Below are 24,252 nucleotides of genomic sequence, written 5' to 3' on the forward strand. Positions count from 1 at the left end.
CAAGAGGATCCTGATGAAAGATGGCAATACGGTGAGTGAGTATAAATAATAAGGGTGATTAACATGATTTAAATACAGAATATGGACTTGCATAACATATATAACATACTATCATTATTAAAATAATCAAACGACTGATCTTCTACACAGATTCAACTATAGTAGTACATTCTATTAGTGTGCAATGCTTAAATATGAACCACCTACAGCAAAAAATAAACGGAGACTGGAGTGAAATCTGCTCCAATGGGGTCTATTCACTAAGTGTAGAGTTGCGTTTTAGCTCATTGATGTCACAGGGCTGACCCCACTGAGCTTTTACATCAAGAGCTTTGTTGGCCCTGTGTAATAGACAGTATGGGTGAATCAATGGGATTTCCCCAGTCTCCACACACTTTGAACTATGCATATGCAGGGCCAGCCGTTGCTGGTGAAACCTGCCAGTGTTGGTCCTTCATAGTGAATAGTAATGTTAAAACTGCAACTGACCTGCACCCTTTGGTGAATAGGCCCTAACATTTCTGCGTGTAGATCATTTTCCAAAGGAAGTGGAACTCTTCTACTAAGGGGGGGAAAAAAGGGTTTTAGCTAATTCTTCTGGAAGCACTCTTTACTACTTATTTGGGAAATTTGAGGATTAAAAAATAATCAGCTTGAAGAAACTTAATTTTTGTTTTGGTACAGAAGAGTTTATTCAGGTTTAGTGGGCATCATAACAGAAACATGTTTCAGCCCCTCTGTGGGCTTTCATCAAGAGAGAATAAGTTCCCTGGACCAAAAGCTAAAATCCTCGTGCTCTTTTACTTTTGTGTGTGTATAATTATATATATATATATAAATAATTGAGCTTCTCGATTAAAAAAGAGGAACTATATGAGCTCTACATCTTTGGATGCAAAGTCCACTTTTTTGCGTTTGGGAATCGTTGAAGCTCTGATCATTTAGTAAAGACACAGTGCCTCAATTTGAATACTCTTGAACAGGGATCCTGCATTTTTGAAGGGCAGAACATAAACATTAATGAGTTTTTTGCATGTCTTACATTTGCTGCGGTCTAAAGGTTTGGCAGCCAGGAAAAGGAAGTCAAACGCTCAGTCCTAGTTCTGCTAAAATGAAAAAAAACCTAAGACGTTAAACTTATAGCGGTTATTTCCGATCCTCCCTTAGTGTTCTGATGTACTTACAGGAGCAGAGCCTTATATTTAAGTGGAGGTGATTTTGATCTGTATAGTTAAACCAGCCATGCAAAACGAAGCACAGGATATCACACAATGCTCCTAAAACTCATTGAACTGCTTAACTTTCTGGAAGTTCCGACCTGGGGCTAAATCCCGATGTTCTAAATTTATCACTGGCTCCGTCATCTCTATATAACTCCAATTTACCATACTGAAGAACTTCTAAAGACAACATTAAAATGTATCAATTATATAATCTTTAGACACAGCCATTGTTTTAGTCTACAGATCATCCTCGCCTAACATATCAAAAAGTGGCTTTATGTTTAGTTTCTTTATGATTATTCATGTAATTGGGAGTGAAGCGCCTTCACAACAGATCCACTACAATTGAGGAGTGGTCTAATATCCGTTTGGCTTCAATGTGTCTTTAAAAAGTCTGTTGAAGACTATTTACACAAAATTATTTTTCCCTTGATCAGCTTTTCTGATTTAGATATTGGGCAAACAAAAATAATGAACTGTTTTTAGAATTTTATTTTTTTTTCAAGCCAAATAAAAATACAATAATCTTTTTAGTGGATTTGGCCTTCGTGCCACGTCCCTATTAAACGAAGAGCAGGTTTTGGTATCATGTTAAGAGAATTTCATAGTTGGGAGAAAAAACCCCCAAAACCTGTCATCTCTTATTTTCCAAAGAAAACTCTTATAAACATTCTGTCTGGGTAGTACAAGCCTGTAGGTGGTCCTCGGAAAGTAGGGATTTGCACCCCCGTCTCAACACAGCTTTGAGAAATTACACTTTTCCTTTGGGTGTTTTGCTCAACTGCTATAGTTTTTGCATTTTGCAGATTTTCAGTAAACGGAAAAACTCGATTTCCGCAAAAGGGTATGTTGTTGATAATTTAGGTAGACACCATTTGCCAGCAGAAAATTCTTACAGTTCTTTCCTTGCAAAGTCTGGCCAAGCACTGACATTTTAGCACTGCCTAAATATTAACACTACCGTGGCACATTTCTAACATGCTTCTCATTTAATGTCTGATTTGGCCATATTACTTGCAAAAAAACCCCCAAAACAACAACAAAAAAACAACTAACTGGAGTAATCCTCAGTGCTTTCCTTTTTTTTGTCACTAATTTCAGCAGATCTTCTATCCTAGAAAACTAGTTCTAATCTGGAGCCTGTTTGTATTGATGCTTAATCCCCAGTTAAAAATAGAACTGGAAGAGATTTCGTAGGAACAAATTAAGCCTAGGCAATCCCAGCTAATGCCTCTTTCTTTAGGTTCAGATAAAGGTTTTTTTTTTTCTTTATTTTTGCAAGATTAAACTGCTTTATTTGAAAATAAAATTTTACATTTTGTAATTTATACCTCTACAGTGTTCGCTTTTTTAAAGTATCAAAAAAGTTGCCAGTTATAAGAATGTTCTTGATTTTAAGGTAAAAGTAATTTTTTAAGTATTATAGTTTAACTGCTTGCATTTAATACTTTTCTCTGAGAAAGAGTAGGAATCATGGCCACAAAGTTCCAATATGCTTGTGAATAACAACCCTATAGATATTTTTATTTTGATTTATTATTTTTTTCTTAAATAAGGAGCTTTTAAAATAATAAACATGCAGATTTATCCTATTAACGTACCCTACTGATGTTTAGGGGTCAAAGGGAGGGCTCCTTAATTTTCTAGAGCATATACTATTAGTCTTAATGCATTGTAATGCCTCTGACATTTCAAAAATATCAGCCTAATCCTGCAAAATGTAGAAATACTGGTTAGTAGAGTTGTGCTCACGTCAGTTACTCAGATTTTCTAGTTCCCCAGGGACTTTTATCTGAATTGTCTGTATATATAAATATACAGTATACACACCTTTATTAAAAAATGAGATATACATAAAATCTGTAATATAATTTGGGTAGCAAAAATATTTGTTTAACAGTGTCAACCCCTCACCTGCTCTTAAACCATTGGACAACTTCATTTGCGCTGCCTGTGTGATAAGCACATAGTAGAAAAAATATTTCAAATCACAGGAAAGTAGGAAAAAAAAAAGTGGCGCTGATATTTAGCACACAGGCTATCATTATTACAGTGTAGATTTTTGAATGGGACATGGAAACGAGAAAACGCTTGGGCCCTTTTTGATTTTGTCCTGGCTTTCTGATTTGTTTCCATACATAGCATATGCTTCTTGGTGCAATATGGGGTGTAGTACATGAGATGCATAAAGTCACCCGTAGACAGCCATTTCGCTAGTTTTTAGATGAGCTACAAAATATTATTCTTAAATGGTTTTTTTTTTCCCCTTTAATCACTGCGTTTTGAGTGTCCTTCCATACTCCCTTGAAGCAGAACTACGGGTATGGAGTTTTGTTGAGAAATAGTTTTCCGTGCCATTTCCTCTCATGTCTTCATTTGTTTATAATGATTACCTGAACAGTTGCTGTGGTTTTTTTTTTATCTATAGAAGCTAAAAAGGTAGACACCCTCAAAAATTTGGAAACACGTGGTCTCAAGTGAGTGTCAGTGAATATGAGCAATTAAAGTGCAGGAAGTGGCTGTACCCCTTTCTATAAGAGCACCGAGACAAAAGGGAAGACGACAGACTTCTGTTATTAAAATGTGTCTGTAGCTTTAAGAAATATAAAACATTAAGAATAGCCCTATTGTGCGCAGAATTGCCAGACTTGCTGGGGGGTTTGCATTTTCTTCCATATAACTTATGTTCTTGCTACTTTTTAATACTAGTTCAGTGGTAGCATTTTATTAAAACCATAAAATTTGATAGCACATAAGGATCATTCTGCCCATCGAGTCTATATTTCTTGCTGTAAAGACACAAACCTTAACCGGTTCTTGGTCTTGTTTTAAATTCGGCCGTATACCGATCCCATGCATGTTTTAATGCCTTCGCTGTATTCACTTCTAATAGTGTGGTAATACCGATATTATTTTAAGCATTTTGATTAGACTAAAATAATATACAAATATTTCCACTCATCAGCCATTTACACATTTAACAGCATGTACAGGGCTGCAGAATATGATGGTGCTATATAAATTAAAAAAAATAATTATATATTTAATAAATATTAAATATAATTCCAAATTTTAAAAAAAAATTAATAAAAAAAATAAGATTCTTAGCATGCTTGAAATATATAAGTAGTAGGGTTGCGTGATATAGGAAGTGTAAAGTCCTTTCCAATTACGAGATATCAGGGATTTAAAAAAAATGTGAAGACTTGGACTGCTGAAGCTGCCAATGTACATGTGCCATGTCCATTGCCATCTGTTTTTCAAGATGTTCAATGTAGTCTGCATTATAATGCCACTGCCTTCTTTATTAAGCATCTATTGCATTGTTTAATTGTCAAGGAAAAAACGCCCGCAGGAATGCTGAAGCACTATGCAGGAACGCTGATGCACCTCGGCAATTAATGACTGCAGTGGGTGCTTATTGAGCTGCTGTCACTGTTCCAGCAGCCTGGAGTCAGGTTAATAAATGAGATGCTATCATGTCGAGTTAATTCCTGGCTCAGTTTACTGCTCCTATATTTCAAAATTTACCTTACAGTGATATATCACGGTCGGATTCTTAAGAATGCTGAGAACGTAAAAACATTTTTTGATTTTCTGGGCTTTTACTTAAAATACAAATTGGGATTGTCATATAGTTTGGACTAAAATAAGTTAGCTGGCTGGCAACACAAGTTTGAATTCAGTTCTTCTGGTTGATCCTGGGAACCTCTGCAGGCAGGCTTGAAATCCATATGATTTTCACATTTGTTCTATATGCTGGTTTAATACACGGCACATGTGGCGATATGGCAGGCAGACGAAGGCATGGTAATATACAGTAACACCTAGTTACCTAATTACAACATACAATATAATGCCATACAGACAATTTGAGTTTGGGTTTTGAGTTCTGTTTTTCAGCCTAGAGAAATTGCCAGGTCTTTTAGAAATGAAAGAGGAACCAAGCAGAGTGATTCTGCGGATGTTCATAGCTTTATAGTGAGTCATGATGACCATACCTGTGTTGCAGCTTTTATTATTGCAGTTTTAGTGAGGAAATGACGTGTATGATTCCCCTTTTTAGAAGTCTGAGAGCAGGCGTAGCAAACAACTCGCTATTGTGGAAGTGAAAGACATATAAAAGTTATACAGAAAGGATTAAACATAACCAAAGCCAATATTAGTGTATTTCTAATGATACTTGCCACAGGGAAAAGCTATATGCATGTACGTTTCTTAGTATAGAAACCCAAGTTGGACAGCCACGTGGCAGTACCATCACTCTTGTACGTATTTTACACAGTGACAGGTGAAACATATTATATGTAACATGACCTCTTGGGTCAGAAGAGCATTTAACATTTTACTTTTTGGACGTATGGTTAACAATATTAAATAATGGATTACCAGGTTGCTATTTGGCAGAATTTCTGAATGCCAATCTTTAATTTGTGGGTTAATTAGCCCAGATTAAAGACAGACCAGTCATCTAAAGAGATCCTAGGGTACATGTGCTGTTGGAACCTGATGTGGTGTGTGTGATAGGGGTAGAGATGGGTATATGATCCTATTACACACCTAATAGAGGGATATTTTGTTACACTTTTAGTAGATATACAGCAGCATGTGTAACTGTTATCTTTTTGTATCCACACTGAATACTCATGGAAAACGTATATCAGGTAACTAATTGGCACCGCTACACTGAAAAATACAAAAAGTTAAAAATATATGTAAAATATCTTCAATCCAGCTTTACTCTTCCACAGATTTAGTTAAATAGCTGATGTTGTTCAGTCGCATGTGGGCACATTCACTCTTCTAAAAGATGAGGAGATACAAGCATAGTGCAGGTTTATGTAAAAAGCGCGCTTCTGCGCAAACCTTTTAATAAACACTCAAAGGATTTAAAAACATAGAGCCATGTACTGTTTGGTCTCAGACAGCGTTGCTTAGTCTTAATAACATTCACTTACATCAAGGTAAGTTCATTAGGAGAGTATATGATATAATAATTTAATTCTCTTTGCTTCTTGTTACCAGATACTTTTACTTTTAGAATTTCTCATGAGATTGGTTCACATGTAACAATTCTGCAATCTGCTTCAGAGCATAAATGTATGTCAAATAATTTAAAATGGCAAATTTGTCCATCTTGCTAAATATTTGACTAATGGACACATACGCATTACTGTGTTATTTATGTTTCACTGAATTTTATTATTTTCCTATTGTGTTCTCTCTGTTGAGACCCAGGGTTTGGTGGGGAGTTCTGAAGTTTAAAGTGAACAATAAGTGGCATGCATATACCGTGTATCTCACACATCATCAGTGTTGACACAATCCTACAGAGTAAACACAGCCTGGTAGTTTTGTAGGTCAGAAGTTGCTGCTTAGCAACACACTGCGTCACTTGTACATGGGCTTCTTAATGATCAAGCATACCTTGTTGATTTCACTCTTGATTGTGTCTCGTTTTCATTTATATATTGGACTGGCTTAACGCAGCTCATAAATTCAGCATACAGCATCAATAATATTATGGAAATGAATAGTCGCTTATCTTGAACTGATTCACTAAGAATGTGTACATTCTTGTCTTATGTGATTATATATAGTGACAAACCCTTTTAGCTGAGGACCTAAAAAGTCACCTTTAGCAATAAGGTTCAGAAAGACCATATTGTGCACAAAGCAAACACTCCAAAACCAAATCATAAAATAAAATCCTAGCTCCCAATTGGAGCCCTCTCTGGCTATACTTTGCTGGTCCAGACTGGCCAGCCTAAACACCCACTAACTATATCTCCATGCCAGACCCAGCTAAGTCAGGCTCTGGAAACCTCCACCAGACAGCACACACAAGTCCAGACAGGTAATAATCAAGGGTTGTCTTCAGGGCTTCTTCTTGCCCTGGGGATTTCTCAACCTTTCCCCTCCACCGTCTCCCGATTGCCCGGCACCTGTACCTGATGCACGCTTTTATAGGAACCCCGGACTGCATCCTACAGACATCTGTTGTAATAGGTGGAAGGGGGAATGGAGCACTGGTCCACACTGCCCTCCACTTGGTCCACCCCAAGGACCCATATACCTGAATTGTATGTACAAATCATCTCCATGGAGGTTACAGTGTAACATAACTATATATATATATTTTTTTTGGGACAGAAAAGCTCCACTAGTATTAGACCTACTAATTTTAACACTGTAAGCCTTTTTAACTAGCAGCCATCAATCTTTTAAAGCACTGGCACTTAGGCTGGAGACAGAAAGTCCTTCTACCTCTTTTCTTGACCTTTTATCTAGTTTAGTAACACTATTTCAGTTAGGACTGGTTTCATTTGTCAAGTTTTTGGTGGCTCTCTGAGTAGCTGCAAGTAAGTCTTTAATACTCCCAACAGTATGGAACATTTATCGTAGGGCTTGTAAACTACTCGTATACATAAAAGCAATAACATACCAGCAGTGCTAACAGAGAGCACAATATCTTGAAAACAGCATGGAAGGCTGGATAGGAAAATTAGTTTTGAATATAGTGTAGTAAAACCAGTCATGCGGTGCGTTCCACTAGCTCCAAACACTAAAACCATTTTCGGAGAACATAAAACATTTGCATGCAGACAGATTTACGCCTTTATCAGACAGATTTATAAATAGTAGGGATGCCTTCAGACATTTATCTTGAATAAAGCCCTGGGAACCTTGCCGCAGGCTGACGGAAAGGAAATGTAACCATTTGCTTAAAATACTTTTCATTTCCTGTATAACTAACAGCAGGCTGATATTAATATTAACATAGAATGTTCAGCTGCCCCTTCCTGATTCTCTTTGTATATACACTTTAACAGAAAGGAAGTGGCTTGAGAATAAAGAAAATCATTCCTCATTGTAGTATCCTTTTATGAAAAAGGAAGTAAAGCTGCAGGTTAAATTTTAGACAATATAAGCAATGTAATATAAGTCTTTTTCAGAATTCTTTGAGCTCCAAATAAAAATCTTGTTGATAAAGATTATTTTTTATTATGTTGCCTCTCTTAATAAATGTCAACATTGTCTGTTGGTTGATAGCTAATGCAACACTGTAAAGTCACAATTAATGCAATAGTAATAATGCAACTAGAACTAAACTACAGCATAGAACATAAAATATATACTTATATCCGGTTACTATTTTATATTTTACTCTTATTTTTGTTTTATATAGCGCCAGCACAGGCAGGCTGGGGTACAGACAAGCTTTTAGGAGACAAAGATGGCACACGCAAGCTGTTTGAGGCAAAGACATGTTGCTTTTGAAGTAAGGGTAATTTTCCTTACAGAGCCCTGCGGTTTTTAGTTACGCACCTAAGCTCAACCACTCAATAAAATATATGGAACAGGTATCAAAACATTTTCTGGGCTGCTTTTCATTCGCAGTCGGGCCCTGGTCGGGGAACCCACAAGGGTTGGGGGGGAATACAAGAGCATGAGCATTAAGGGGGGGTCATGGATCTCCCTCTAACTGGCCCAAAATCAAGGGAGTGTGAAGTCTGTTTATATAGACCTCCGTATAACCCTCCCTTGTGATGAGTACCAGCCTTTTATGCTGTGCACGGGATTTGATGTCAAAAGGAAGAGGAGACACAACAGACAGAAGAAGAAAGGGTGGAGGAATAGAAAGAGGAGCTACAGGAGATATCAATGTCTAGCTCAGTATATAGTGATGGGAGTTATGCTGTACCACTGTCAATGTCTGACAGTATAAAGTGATGGCAGTTATGCCATCATAGACACAAATTATTAACAGGTTTGCCAAGACGTCAGCTGACCTCAGCTCTTTACCTCTGTAAATTATAGGCCAAAACATTAGCCAGGCCAATCTACTGGTCTTCTGTAAATTTGAGAAGGGCATATTCTATGCTTTCAATGAGCAGTTATACTTACAAGTTTTAGTTCTTGTTTGCAGTGATAGAAAATATATTTACTTTTATATTTGTCGTATTGTTTCTGTATTTATGTACATTCTGTATTTTATTAAAATGACTTGTATTTTTCAATTGCTGCTGATTTTATTTAATATATATTTAAAATTACATACAATTTAAATGAATTATATTTGTAATGTGTAAACTATAAAATAAAAATGTGTTTACATTTTTATTTTATTTTTTTTACTACAAATACTGAAAAATATATATATGTTAGGGTGTAACCACAAAGGATGGGCTTAACCATGAAGAGCTGTGCTCATGATAGGATGTGGTTATGGGGGTGGCATCACTATGGGGGCCATGACTTTTTGTTCTTCAGGGGCTTTTTGTTGTTCAGTTGGATATTCTCAGTCCGACCTTGATTTACCGTAATTACCGCTCCAATGATATGTTTATAGAGCTTATTTTAATTTTGTGCTTAACTTTTGTTCCTACCATGGGAATAGCAGTCTCAACTCTGTGTCCACAGAGATGGGTATCTGCTCCTTGTTGATCGACTTTAATGAGAGTGGAAAGAAGGGAAAGTTGATGACTTTAGAATAGAACATTTTTATGATTTTTTTGGTACCATTCTTGCCACAAATTAGTTTCCCTGTGGTAAAATATTACATTACCTTCACATTAAATATATCGGAAAGAATGCTTTGAAATAAGACAAGCTGTTTTTTTTATATTTTATTAAATATTATGATAAAAGCTGTGTAACTTACAGTTCACCCCTTTATAATAATGAGCGGCTGTTGCTGACGTGACACAGTGTACTTTGCTGACTTTGAGTGCATTCAGAATATAATTTCACTGTAGGTTAATTACTATCTTGAATGGCACAAATATATATTATCCCTGTAGAACTGAAATCTGCAATCACCTGTTTTAACGATATATTATCTATGCTTGGAAGGCTATAACTCTTATATGAACAAAAAACAAAATACTGTTTGCGCTTCTCACCCTAATAAAGTTGGCAACAAATATATAAACATAATATAAATGAGAGGTTTGGTAGGCCTCATATTATACATTTGTATTATTTGAGACTAGCTTAGCGCACCGACATTTTTTCTTTTCCCTGTTTGCACATATTTGAGGTTGTTGGCTCCTCATCAGTCTGGTTGCAGCTTGCTGTCCAGGGGTTAATGGGGAGGAGGTTTAATTGCACCTCCCCCAACACATTAATAAGGTTTTGGTAGCAGTATAAACTGCTTTGTGTGCCCACTATGTAGGAGGTGAGAGTAGGTTCTCACCCTATTGAGAGTGTGCCTTGACGTGGCGGGTGAGCTTAATTATGCTTTGGCCAATTCATATAACCAAAAAATTTATATTATGTTTATATATTTGTTGCCAACTTTATTAGGGTGAGAAGCGCAGACAGTATTTTGTTTTTTTGTATACATTGTACAGCCAACACACTGTATTTGCAGCATGCTCACACTGTTTGGTAGGCCTCATATTATACATTTGTATTATTTGAGCCTGAGACTAGCTTAGCACACCGACATTTTTTCTTTTTCCTCTTATATGAACAATGCAAAGCATCATTCTCCTTTCTCCTAAACCTAAATTCATTCAAGAATAATATGCGTACGTAATACAACACAGAACTAACGCAATGTCAAGTGTATGCCATCATTACAACAAAGAAATCTGCTTTCTGTATACCAGCTGAATATTATTACACATTTATTTATAGTCACCCCTAATTAATGCTTCAGGTATCTACATGTTAATTTTTTACAGTGCTGCACAATATATTAGGGCTTAATAAATAAAAACTAAAAATAATTGTGTTAGGCTGGTTGTTTAATACAATTAAATCAATTAAGGTTACAATAATATGAGAAGGGATTTTAGAATACTTATTCTTCTCTTTTTCTCCATTAGCAACAAGGCATTGGAAAGCCGAGCGTGTATCATGCTGTTGTTGTCATATTCCTTGAGTTTTTTGCCTGGGGCCTGTTGACAACGCCCATGCTAGTTGTGAGTATGGACATTGCTATTACTGTTTTGTTAATGCTCTGTTTTGTCTGTGTTTATAATGCTGTTCTCCCATTCTAATGCTGCAACTGTATTTCTCCACTACAGCACACCATAATAATTATGAGTTATTTTTTCTTATAATGAAATGACAAAGTTAAACTTAAGCAAATAGTAACATAGGAAAACGGATATATCCCAGCGGAACAAACCAAAGTGTGCTTAGGTGCAACAAACCTGAACATCTAAGAGATAACGTAATCTCTAGATATTCCTTTAAAAAATATCTATATTCCTTCTAAGTTAAATGATCGTGTCATCAGTGTGGATAGTTAAATGTTAGAGATAGGGATTTTAAGGAGGATGCCCTAGCATCAGCTTTACCAAATGTGCATATCTTCTAAAATACAGACAGATCTTTTTCATAAATATAATATCTAGCAATATAATAAATCCAAAGGAAATTCACAAAGCATTGAGAAAAATTATATAATCAATTTCAATGCTGGATACTTTTTCTATTGTTTTCAGCTATAAATTCTGATGTTTTGAAATATGCTAGAGCTGGCAAGCACTATGGATGTTTGAAGAGGAGATAAGGAATCCTAATAAAGTGTTAATACAGTTTATTTTAACTCTGTGTAACCAATAAAGACCAGTGTTATTACGTCTATGGCTTTTTATTATTAGTCGTAAAGTAGTGAAGTTGGAACTGTGCTCAGAACTCTATTCATATTGTTAAGTCACATATACATAGATTTTTCTTTTGTTCTTTGTGGTTTTTTTACATCCTTTTTAAGTTGTGTAATTATATGTACTGCTTGTAGTATTTTTTATGTTTTAATTCAATAAATATCAGATTGCATCTCATGGAATAACATTGCAGTGCAGATCACCTTTTGTTGAATTATTAGGAAAGCCTAGACCTTGGTCCTGGGGAAAGCCAGTAGGTAACAGCTAAACAACATTTCTGCATTGACATAAATATCTCCTTTGATATTTGGCATTCTAGTCTGAGACTAGTTACTTTACCAATTCGATACAGATACATACATGCCTAACCGATTCAGTTATTTTTCTAAATCTGTGATGTCTGCTTCCTGCCAGTGAGCTCAGTTAACAAGCAAGCATGGAGGTGCATCCACGAGTCAGTGATTTGTAAAACGAATAAGTCATGACTACCCCTTTTGGCTGTAGACATCTTAAATGTGTTTTTAGCAGTCCTTGAGTAATGGAATCTCATCCTAGATTCCACCTATGATACGACCCTAGGCTCCTTACTGTCTGCACGTGTCAAAATAAATCTTAGCAATCGCTGGTGCACTTTTGTGTAAGTTTTTGTAAACCTTTGAAGAGCTGTGGCTGTTGTCTAGGCAATTCCAACACTCATGAGCCTAACATTTCCAACCCTCATGAGCTTCTCCTGCAAATAAGGCACAGCTGGCCCTCCTTCGTTACTATACTATACCTTATGGTGGTAATTCATTTATTTTTTTCTGCATATGACCTAAAATGTTCTTCCTAGAGTTTCCTAGTCTGTAGGTTTATTTAGTAGTGATGAGGAACAACACCCCCTTTATGTGAAAGTCCTATATGCCTGTGCAGACTTATATATTTTTGGATAAAGTTGCATCAATCGGTTCCCCTTTAAATATATGTAAATTGTGTCTGTTCTTTTCTAGGTGCTACATGAAACATTTCCACAACATACATTTCTAATGAATGGTTTAATTCAAGGAGTAAAGGTATAGTAGATACTGAATGTGTTTATATATCCACATTTAACATACATGCATGCACATTGAAAATACATTGCTCTTGCTATGCCTCCACTATAACCAATAAATTAAATTAATAAATTAAAGTTCTCATTGCCAAACACTGTCTGACTAATATACAGTGTATGTTGTCATTTCCTATTGTTAAAACTAATAAAGCATGTGCAATTTATCTTTAATGAGGTCACTGGTTCTAAGGTTTAAGTGCATCTTTTAAAAAGCATTTGTTACAGCAAGTGAATAAATCCAAAACATCTGCTGTGGAATTCTTGGCCTAAAAAGAGCAACTCCCTGCCGAAATGTATTAACCCTTTGACAGCAGAATAGCCAGTGATAGTGCACATTATTGAGATACCAATAACGTGATTTGTAAATGATGGGAATAGTGTTTTTGGACAAAAATTCAATTGTTGACTTGTATGTAACAAGCAAGTGAATGTTTGGTGTGATGGAGTCCTCTCTTTCCCTGCAATCCTATAAGCACTGGTTTAATGGTCTGATTTTTCATTCCACATTCCAAGTCAGCCACGAGTGATCCATGTGATCTCTGTCACATGATGACTTCATGATTGTGTTTAGTTGTGGTCATTGTTGCTCATAATCCATCCTGTGCATTTGTCAAATATCTTCTGGTATCCTAAGGTTGCATAAAGGCAATCTGTTATGTGACTGATGCATTTGAGTTGCTGAATTATTTCCCTGATCAGCTTAATAGGGCAAACCAGTTATTATGAATAGCTAAACTACATGCTTATTGGCAACACAAAACATTTCAACTGACCAACTCAGTCATACATGAAAAAAGTATCGGCCCAGACTGTTGTCTCCGAAGAAGAGCTTAGTTATTAGACCCAGAGTATTTGGCACCCGGGGCGGATCCTGTAAGTGGCACCCCCCCCCCCACCAAATGTAAAGACACCTACAAAATTATGTTAAGAATATTTATTGCACCAATTTGTAAACTGTATGTCAACTGTAAACAACAAGAAATCTGAAAAAATAAATTAATAACTTATAAGTAAAATAAATACGTTTAAATAACATTTACTGAACATATAATAGTGCTTTCTTTAATAACCCTCCAAAAAAAACAGCGTCCACATTGCCCACATAGAACCTGACCAGCACCCAAATTACACACACATAGGACGTGCCATCTTTGCCCCCAAACAGCCCAGCATGAGTCGGCATTGTTCCCAAACAGCCGAGTGTACGCCATCTTTGTCCCATGAACACGCTACCTGTGCCATCTTTGTCCCATAAACACCCTGCCTGTGCCATTTTTGTCCCATAAACACCCTGCTTATACCATCTTTGCCTTTTTGACAAATCAACTATACACCTATGATTAACACAAACACTTTTACAGTCACTCACTAATTCACTTTCATTCACACAATCATTTATTCTTTCACACAAATTATTTACACATATTCATTGATGCATTCTCACAAATTCATTAATTCTCACTCATTCAAACAATTCATTAATCCATTCATTTTCGCTCTCTTTCTGACTCTTTATTTCAATATTCTTGCTACCCTCCTTTCTCCCTATCTACCCCGTCTCACTCCCTTCTCCTTATCTACCCCCTCCTAACTATCTACCCTCTCCCCCCTTTGAAGTTCACTTACCTTTCAGGAGCCCTGCGGTGGGGGTGCAAGGCCTCTGTCTCCCAGCTCTGCCACTGTATGGAACAGTATAGAGTGAAGGGAGTTATGATGTACTTTAGAGCATAATTATATAATGAAAAAGACATTGGAAATGGTACAGCATAACACCCATCACTCTCACACATTTACCAATCCACAGATTCCATACATACCAATCCACAGATTCCACACTTACCAATCCACAGATTCCACGCATACCAATCCACACATACCAATCCACAGATTCCACGCATACCAATCCACACATACCAATCCACAGATTCCACACATACCAATCCAGATTCCACGCATACCAATCCACATTTACCAATCCACAGATTCCACACACACCAATCCACAGATTCCACACATACCAATCCACACATACCACAAATACCAATCCACTCTCACTGTCACTCTCACTGAATGATTTCCTACCTTTCCTCTTTTCTTCTTACAGCAGTCAGCTCCTTTTCTTCCTCTTTGCTCCTCTTCTTCTGTCTTCTTCGCTCCTCTTCTTCTGTCTTCTTCCGGTTCAGAGGGCACGGACGGCGGTGGGCGCGGCTTCAGTGTTGTGCGCCGGGATCTGACAACAAACCCCGGCGCACAGCAGCAGTTGCCGCGTGGATCGCGAGGGAGCGGTATCGGAGGTCTTTAACAGACCTCCGGCTCCCTTGAGTGATTTTAAGCCGGTTCAAGGGAACCGGCTTAAAATCACTTAAGGGAGCCGGGGGTCTGTTAAAGACCTCCTATACCGCTCCCTTGCGAGCCTTCTCCTCCAGCGGCGGACATTACTGTCCGTCTCTGGAGGGGTGCCGGCAAGTTGGCACCCCCCCCTGATGAGCGGCACCCGGTGCGGACCGCCCCCCGCTAGGTACGTTACTGATTAGACCTTTCTGTCTGGTTCCCCCTTACCTCCTAATATATTGTTACCTACTAGAGGAGCACCCGCTACTCTTTTCGTTTTTTCTTAACCTCTGTTATTGTCCATTTTTTAAATTATACAGTTTAATGTTCTTAGTTTTCACATACCTTTTGTAACAGCACTTCTTATTCTCCTTGCTTTCGATGAATAAAATATAATGTAATAAAGAATGATCACTTTTATATTCTTTTACCAGCCTATTAAGTTTTTATTTTCTGTATTGCCCTTTCGGCAAAAAACAACAACAATGCCATGGGAATTATTTATAATCTTTAAAGATTTAGCAACTCATTTTCTTTGTTGAAAGGAATATAAAAACATTTTAATAAAGGCAGTGTTTTGTGCTACTTTAATACACAGAATTAACATGGAATTCTTTTTAATTGAAAACAGACGTTCAATTGTATGCTGATTTCCGTAAGGATGACTCACTGCTTGACAGTTATCTGGATTTTCCATACGAACAAGTTAACATTTATTTAAAAAAAAAAATCAAGTGTAACACATAAAATGTGATACAGCTGTTCAGGCCCCTTTAGGCTGCACCTGTTTCAATCCCACATGAATGTATTACTAGTTGCTAGTGGAAATTATGGAATTTAAATGTAGAGAATTGGCTCGTTTAGCACATTTTTGTTCCATCCGAATTCCCTTTTAACAACCATTAAATGTTATCTTTTTGGCAGATATACAGCATGTGTACAATTGTGCCCATTTCAAATGCTGTGCATTGGCATTAGATATACCATACAGTTCCAGTAATACATATTAAATGAAGTAGGGAAAAACAATCTGCTGCATATTCCGCAGTTTAGCTGCTTTCGGAGGAGTGAATCACACCCAAATGTGTGTACACTAACCGTTGCAGTGATTTGTCTGAGAATGTCGGCTATTCTTCTCCACTTCCTTCTCATTATCTGAACGTCTGATTTATTGATTTAACCTCCAAGGTTACCAGGAAAATGTCCATAGGCCCCGCAGGTGTTCCTGGAATAAATTGGGAGTGTGTATTTGATCCTCGGACAAGTCTTTACCCATCTCTCAATGTTTTCGCAGTGTGACTTTGTAATATGTTTGTATTTCTTTGTTTTAAATGTATCACTGTGTGTGTATATGTAGAACGAGCTTCTATAACATGAAGCTTACAAATGTGTCAGATTCTCTGTAAAGAATGAGAAAAATGAGGGGGCAAGTGCAGAAAGAATGTGAGATTGGCAGCAGTTCAATATGAGCCAGTTTTTCTTTTATTAAGCCCCGAAGAACTCCTTCACCGGCATTACTTCTCTAGCCTGCTGGACAGGCTAACGAGCCAAATCGGGCATAGCAGCTCTGCAGGAGTTTCACAGAATTTTGGCATGACGTCTTTAAGACCATTATTTAACCAGAACAATTTATATAATAATGGCAGTCATGGATTATTGCTACCACGTGTCTGTAATATCAAGAGGTTCTACAAAGCCTTTAGCACAGTACTGTAGACCATGGAAAGCTATGTTTGTACCTAGTGTTCTTTGGCACTCCAGCTGTTGTTGAACACCCACTGCCTTTAACTGCTAATTAAAAAAGAGTTTTATATGTTGTTTTGCATATGCCAAATTAATATAGTGCAACATTGGCAAATCTATAAATTAAGAATGAAAGTAGTTATAAGCTTGGTTGTTTGGAGTAGTTTGTCATTGCTGTAAACTGGAACCTATTTGTTTACCTTTGAATTGGGAAAAAACAGGTTAAATCTATCTAAACCTATTTAATCTGACATTATGATACTTTGTTTCATTAGTAATTCAGCCTCATCTAGCTATCTACCTACCTCTGGTGCTTTAAAAGCAAGATCTGGCTTGTAGATAGCAAATTCATGTAAATCTTTTTGTAAGAATGTGTGTTTCCTTTCCCCGCAGGGCTTCTTATCATTTATGAGTGCGCCGCTGATTGGTGCTTTATCAGATGTCTACGGAAGAAAGTCTTTCCTCCTTGTCACGGTTTTTTTTACATGTTTTCCAATCCCATTAATGAGGATAAGCCCATGGTGAGTTTATGAGAAAAAGCACTTGTCTGAAATACTAGCTATTATCACTGATACTGGTAAACTGCCCCTTCTGGAAATTTATTGTAATCTTGCGAGCCGAGCCCTATTTTCCAAGTCTATCAGTTTGTCTTGGTCTATCAGTTCTAGTTTAACCTTTGAGTTTATGTAAATAAATAGCGCTGCATAAATTATCAGCGCTATATAAGCAGAGGATAATAGTTAGAAAAGAAACCAAGACTTTAATGATTCCATGAACCACCAGGCAGTAGCCATATATGTTCAGTTAAAAATATTTTGTAGCTTGAAGCATATACTAAGAGGGTTGTAAAGCGCAGCTTCCATGTTTTCTTCCCCCAAAAATTTGGGTGGTCTGCGCTGAAATGGTGCAGACCTTTCCCTCGCAATTGTGCCGCAAACCAGCCCTGCCACAGATTTATTAATTGAATGTGTTCTTTTGGAAATAACGTTCCATTTAATTAAACTAATGTAGATTCATATTCCATTTAAAACATTTATAGCACTTTATATTTCCATGTGTTTCACTCCGTAGGTGGTATTTTGCTATGATTTCTGTATCGGGGGCTTTCTCTGTTACATTTTCTGTGATATTTGCCTATGTTGCTGACATCACACAAGAACACGAAAGAAGTACAGCTTATGGGCTGGTAAGTTGTCATTGCTAAACAGCGATGCTATTAAAAATATGCAGATGGTTATATTGCCACATGTTCTGTGTGATGGGAATCTAGACCGTAGCTATTGGCACCTGATAAATCTGTATGCCATTTATATGGAATTCATTGGAAAGCTTATTAACTCAGTATTCAACTATGCAATATAATACTGAAGCATGCTGTTTACAAGACAAAACCCACTTAGATAACGATACATAGAGAATGCAGATGACTTGCAAATAATTGAATATTGGGTACTTATTAACCATTTCTAGATTGGAAGCTCTTTTAAATAGGGCCATCTTCTTTTTGTAAGTCAGAACTGTTATGTCCTCTTTACCCATTGTACAGCGCTGCAAAATATATAATTCTATAAATAATAATAACGCCGTTAAATTATGCATAGTATGTGAAACAACTTTTGGTTCAACTACTGTGATCAGTAGGATAACAGTTCATTGATACTGCACACTAAAACTGAGCGCATCATTTCAGAAGAAATCTAAGAATATAAACACAAAATATTGGTTTTGAGTAATTGTAAAAAATATATCTTTTTTTTCATGCTTCTTTCAGGTATCCGCCACATTTGCAGCTAGTTTGGTGACCAGTCCGGCTATTGGTGCTTACATATCTGCTTATTATGGGGATAACCTAGTTGTTCTCCTGGCAACGGTTGTAGCCCTCTTGGATATCTGTTTCATCTTGTTGGTTGTTCCAGAATCTCTCAGAGAGAAAATGAGATCAACTTCTTGGGGAGTTCCTATTTCTTGGGAGCAAGCGGACCCATTTGCTGTAAGAATATGATTCTGTTTATTTTCTGTTGCAAAATATATTTGAACCAGTTTAGGCTTCCATAAGGCTAAATGATTTTGAGGATGATGAGGGGACATGTTTTGCTTGAGCAATAATAGGAGCTGCTGTTCCTTTTACTATTTCCCTCATATAAGTTTGTAATGATTTTATTGTCTCTTTCAGTCACTGAAAAAGGTCGGGAAAGATTCAACAGTGCTTCTGATTTGTATCACAGTCTTCTTTTCCTATTTGCCAGAAGCAGGACAGTATTCCAGTTTTTTCCTTTATTTAAGACAGGTAGGTGTTTTGGACAGCTTGGAAAGTTTAGTTGCTTAAAACAATTTGAACCATTAATCCTGATTATATCTTGTGGTCCCAATCTTCATTTGGTTTAAAGGAAGTTATATATTACTAATAATTCTCTAACGCTGGTCAAAGAATTATGGGTTTTAGTGGTTGTTTTTCTGCAGTTGCCCAACAGTATTCGGCAGAAATATCTGTAACATGTAAAACAGGGCTCACGCGATTGAGAAGTGGTGCTTAAAGAGGCAGGCTTCTTGTGGATGGCCACAGCATGCATAGATATCTCTTCATTGCCTAATGCCACAAAGCAGCTGTTGGCTCAATAGCAGAGCAATTTGTGTCTGTGAAATGCTTGTTAAAAGGGCAGCTTATAGCTAAAACCACCAATCCCTGGAAGAAAATGAACATGACATTAAAGATTCAGTGTGTATAGTAAAAGTTCCATCCATATTACTACCAGATGATATAATTTCCCCAATAAAAAAAGAACATATTTAGCAAGCTACACAACTCACATTGCAAATACTTTGTGTGTGTGTTTATATATATATATATATATATATATATATATATAATTATATAAATTTACATTTTCCATTCCAACATTGTGACATAAAGATACTGTGCTAGTGTCCCACATATTACATGTATAATACATGGCCAATCATTTTGCATAACTGAACAGAAACTGTGGTAATGAGATCAGAATTGGGTGTACTAAAGGAAAAAAAAAGTTATTGTAATCCAGCATTTCCCCTTAAATTCGAAACTGCACAACCAGCAGTCCTTACAATGCGAAATAACATAATAGAGCAAGAAGAAAACCAGCAACTATTATGAGTTACCCTGTATAAACTCATTGGATTTCTTTTTAACGTGTGAAAGCATTACAAAATAGCAAATGGACGTCTGAAGTGGTTGGATGTAACAGGGACCTTTGTTTGAGCCAAGTGTATCCTAACATGTTACTTTGTTATCTTTTCAGATCATAGGTTTTAATCCAGGCAGCATTGCAGCATTTATAGCTGTAGTAGGAATCCTGTCTATTGTAGCTCAGGTAAGCTTATTTCTCTGGTGCTTTGTTATATTCAGTTGAATTGCATCTTGCCGCTTATTGTACTTTATGCTAAGATAAGTGTATCACGGCATTACCAAGGATTGCATTGTGTGGAAATGAAACACTTGCTTACTGATCCCTAACTAACTGCAGATATCTGTATACATGTTCCTCGGCCCTTCTTTTCTTATTAAGCTTATTGTCTTTTCCCCCAGACTGTATTGCTCAGCATCCTAATGCGGTCTATTGGAAACAAAAACACAGTTCTTCTTGGCCTTGGCTTTCAAATGTTCCAGCTGGCCTGGTATGGTTTTGGCTCCCAACCCTGGTAAGCATCCGGACATTTTTTGGCAGGGTAACGAGTTTATTAAACATGTTCTTGATTTTTTACACTAAAATATGTGTGTAAAAACATCTAGACCAATTTCTATGCCGTATTATATAAATGTGCCTTCCCTATTAACTGATTTCTTTTATTATTTTCTTTACTAATTTTTGTAAAATATCATTCTTTCAAATAGAGCTGCCTTTATTTTAAACTTCTGCCTCCCTGTTTTCTGGTAACAGAGTGATAACTATGACTCTTCTCTTTTCTCTTGACTATCAGTGATGCCAGCAAGCTGCAAGCAACTGCATTCTGCTTTGTGAGCATGCCTTCACAACAGAGTAATGGTTTGGTGCTTGTGATGAGCAAGAACATGGCACATATTAGTGTATTAAAAAACACCTCATCTGAAATGGCAGTTTCCAAATTATTCATAACGTAGAACTTCTTTTGCAAGATGGGTTGTTTTGCTATACCTCCTTACTAATGTTTCTTGATGTTTTAATACACTAGCACAGTTTGTGCATACAAAGACTATTGGTGATCATCCAAACAGATATGTAAGTTCAGTAATAGAAGCAGAAGTATGTTGGTAGAAGCTTCTAAAAAGTCAAGAGGTCCTTACGGAAGCTGTAATGTAGATTGAATGAGTCTCCAAACTGGTTCCAGCAGGGGTCTTGCACAGATTGGAACTGGTGCATAATGCAGTAGACGGGTGTAGAAAGTGAAATTGCATTTGGATATACAGTTTGCATACAGTAAAGTAGCTGTGGAGAGCTGTCACGCAACAAATAAGGATCAGAGGGAATATTGTTAAAAAGGGAGAGGTGAAGTCTGTTGAGCAATATGTTATGTGCCCCTGAAGTGCATTTTCTACATTTTCAGGGAACACTTAAAGGATAGGAGGCTAATGGAAAGTCTGGTGGAGCAAGGTATGGAGTGCACAGAAGAGTACAGTATGAGCAGTGCAGTTCTGGGAGGAAATAAAGAGAGAAGGATCTATGATGGATAAATCAGCTGATGGTACAAGACAGTGAAGGAAGTTGTCATGATAGGTTATGTCAAGACTGGGCTGTGTGGCTGAAGTGGCGAGGCTAGGCATAGAGTACAGTGGAGATATTTAGAGTTGGACAGAAGACTAAAAGAAATAAAGATGGCTTACTTTGTATTAGCAAGAACTGTATGTTTGCTAGAGATCAGAAATCTCAGATTTCTGTGCACCTACCCAGTGAAGTTGTAACCACATTAGCTGATTCCCTCTTTTGATGTTAATGGAAGTGAAGTCAGTTGATATTGTACCTTGCATACCTAATTTGAAAGTGTTAGTGACTTTGACATTTTTAGTTGCTTCTTTGCCCATCCACCCGTGATTTATAGTCTAGGTGTATTACTTTTAGATCTGACTGAAGTTCAGCCAAGGCTACCAATAATAAGCGCCAGTCATTTATGGTTTAGAATCACAGTCCTTCACTCTGAATGCCAAGTGGGAGAAGTTGTATTAAAAAATCTTTGGGCTTATATTTTTTCTGCTTTTGGTCAAACCATTGTTACTCAATGCATTTTAATAAATGTCAGGTTCTCTGCTCTGCTATGACTATTCACACGCATTTTATACTGTTATGACAAAGTGTACACTTTATTAATCATTTTAGAGGTGTATTCCCACTTGTGATTTAAAAGTTGTCTGCTTTTCAGTTAAATACTTTATCTTTCCTTGAAGGATGATGTGGGCAGCTGGAGCTGTTGCAGCCATGTCTAGTATTACGTTCCCTGCAGTGAGTGCCCTAATTTCACGTAATGCTGAACCAGACCAGCAAGGTGAGTTGGACTAGGGGACAAATGTATCATTTATTAACACTGTTACCAGCTCCTCGTAACTCTGTAACATCTATTGATGTCTGCTGTGTTAATACATACTAAAATACAGACTGTTTAACTACGTATGCAACAGATCTGTTTGACATTGTTATAACTAAAATTGGTGAAATGGTTATTCATGAAGTCTGTTTGCCTGGGTGTAGTTGGCCAATTAAACAGCAAAAAAAATAAAAAAAAAAAACCCCTTAGGTTTGCCTGAAATGGGGAAAAGTTGCAGGAAAACCTCAGTGGAAATAACCATGTAAAGCCAAGTAGTATTCTCTTGTAATTCTAAGAAAAAAATAGCATTTCAATATCAAGTAATATTGAGATATTTATTTTTTTCCGAATATTATTGGAAAAATATTTTTTTCAGGAAACTTGGCATATGTGGTGATGTCATTGGGCTGAAAATGGCTGCCTATTTTTTGCAATTATCATTGTTTCATTAGGAGTTGCCCGCAAAGTAGGAAAAAGAGCCATCTTTTCAAAGCAACTCCTACAGAAACATTTCCCCCGGTTCTACACCTGGGTGTAATTATTCCATTTGTCTAAAAACTCCCAGATAAGTAAAAACCTGTTGCTTGATGTGACCAAAACACTAGATGTGTTTAATTTCCAAGCTCTATGTTAACATTATTTGATTTAATCCTTACTTCCATATTCAGTAATGTCCTACAGTGTGTTTACCACTTGTATTTCTAGAGGACAAGGAAGCTATTGAGAAGTCCTTAAAACCCCTAATACGTAGGCGCTGAGAGGCTCCCGCTTTTCAATTTTAGGCTACTGTATTAACAATGCAAGAAAAGGCACTCATATATTTTGTTGTTCATACAGGTGTGGCACAAGGAATGGTGACTGGTATACGAGGATTATGCAATGGGCTGGGACCTGCACTGTATGGATTTGTCTTCTTTCTCTTTCACGTGGAGCTCAGTGGATTGGTACCAGTGCCGAGTTCAGAGGAAACTACTATGAAAGATCCAGTTTATGAAGTAAGCAGCGGGTTTACACACTAAAATTCTGAATTGAGCATCTAAATTTCCTAATATAGAAAATTGTGATCACAAATTTAGCTGTCAGTACTATATTGAAGATATCTCTTATCGTCTGAATATATATGTGTGTGTGTGTGTGTGTGTGTGTGTGTGTGTATGTGTATATATGTATGTATGTATATATATTTATTGCTTACAGAATGCTCTTATGTTCCAGAATGCGTAACATATTTTAAATTCTAATGTCTTTTCTTTCTTTAAAGGGATCGATCATACCAGGGCCACCATTTTTATTTGGTGCATGTGCTGTACTTCTTGCCTTCTTGGTTGCCTTATTCATTCCTGAACACAGCAGCCATTCGGCCAAAAACAACGGTATTGGGAAGCACAGCAGCGTTATTAGCAGCACTCAGACAAACCCTGATCGTGGTAGCGATGAAGATATAGAACCACTTTTGCAAGACAGCAGCGTATGAGTGCTTCCCAGAGCATCTATTGGCATTGCATAAAAGCAGAAGCAGAGAATATATAAGGGTCAATAAAATAAAGAACTGATCATGTATATAATATATATTTTTTCTCTTTTCTACATTGGATCCTTCATACAGACTGTGAGACTTGCCATTAATATTCTCATGTTCTTTTGTATAAAATATTTGTTTGTTATATAGTCGCTGCATGGGAGGTTGCATGCATTGCAAAAATCTCCA

At 36.9% G+C, this 24,252-nt stretch overlaps 1 protein-coding gene across 1 annotated transcript; it reads left to right on the plus strand.

The window, feature by feature from the left end:
* Window positions 1-24,018, plus strand: LOC149300528 (solute carrier family 71 member 2-like). Its single transcript, XM_089485064.1, has 12 exons — window positions 1-31; window positions 11,060-11,155; window positions 12,835-12,897; window positions 17,406-17,533; window positions 18,084-18,198; window positions 18,784-19,002; window positions 19,186-19,299; window positions 20,291-20,362; window positions 20,578-20,690; window positions 22,408-22,505; window positions 23,382-23,539; window positions 23,806-24,018. Exons 1-12 carry the CDS (start codon window positions 14-16, stop codon window positions 24,016-24,018), a joined length of 1,407 nt encoding a protein of 468 aa, XP_089341190.1. The 5' UTR covers window positions 1-13.
* Window positions 24,019-24,252: the final 234 nt, after the last annotated feature.

The sequence above is a fragment of the Sceloporus occidentalis genome, unplaced genomic scaffold (assembly GCF_023333645.1).
Source record: "Sceloporus occidentalis isolate IW3139 unplaced genomic scaffold, rSceOcc1.0.p SCAF_24, whole genome shotgun sequence".
Lineage (NCBI taxonomy): Eukaryota > Metazoa > Chordata > Lepidosauria > Squamata > Phrynosomatidae > Sceloporus > Sceloporus occidentalis.

Bases quoted from the DNA above. Each gene is read 5' to 3' on its own strand.
- LOC149300528 (XM_089485064.1), top strand. The intron at 17,534-18,083 runs GTGAGTTTATGA...TTCACTCCGTAG, and splicing joins TTAATGAGGATAAGCCCATG to GTGGTATTTTGCTATGATTT. The intron at 23,540-23,805 runs GTAAGCAGCGGG...CTTTCTTTAAAG, and splicing joins TGAAAGATCCAGTTTATGAA to GGATCGATCATACCAGGGCC.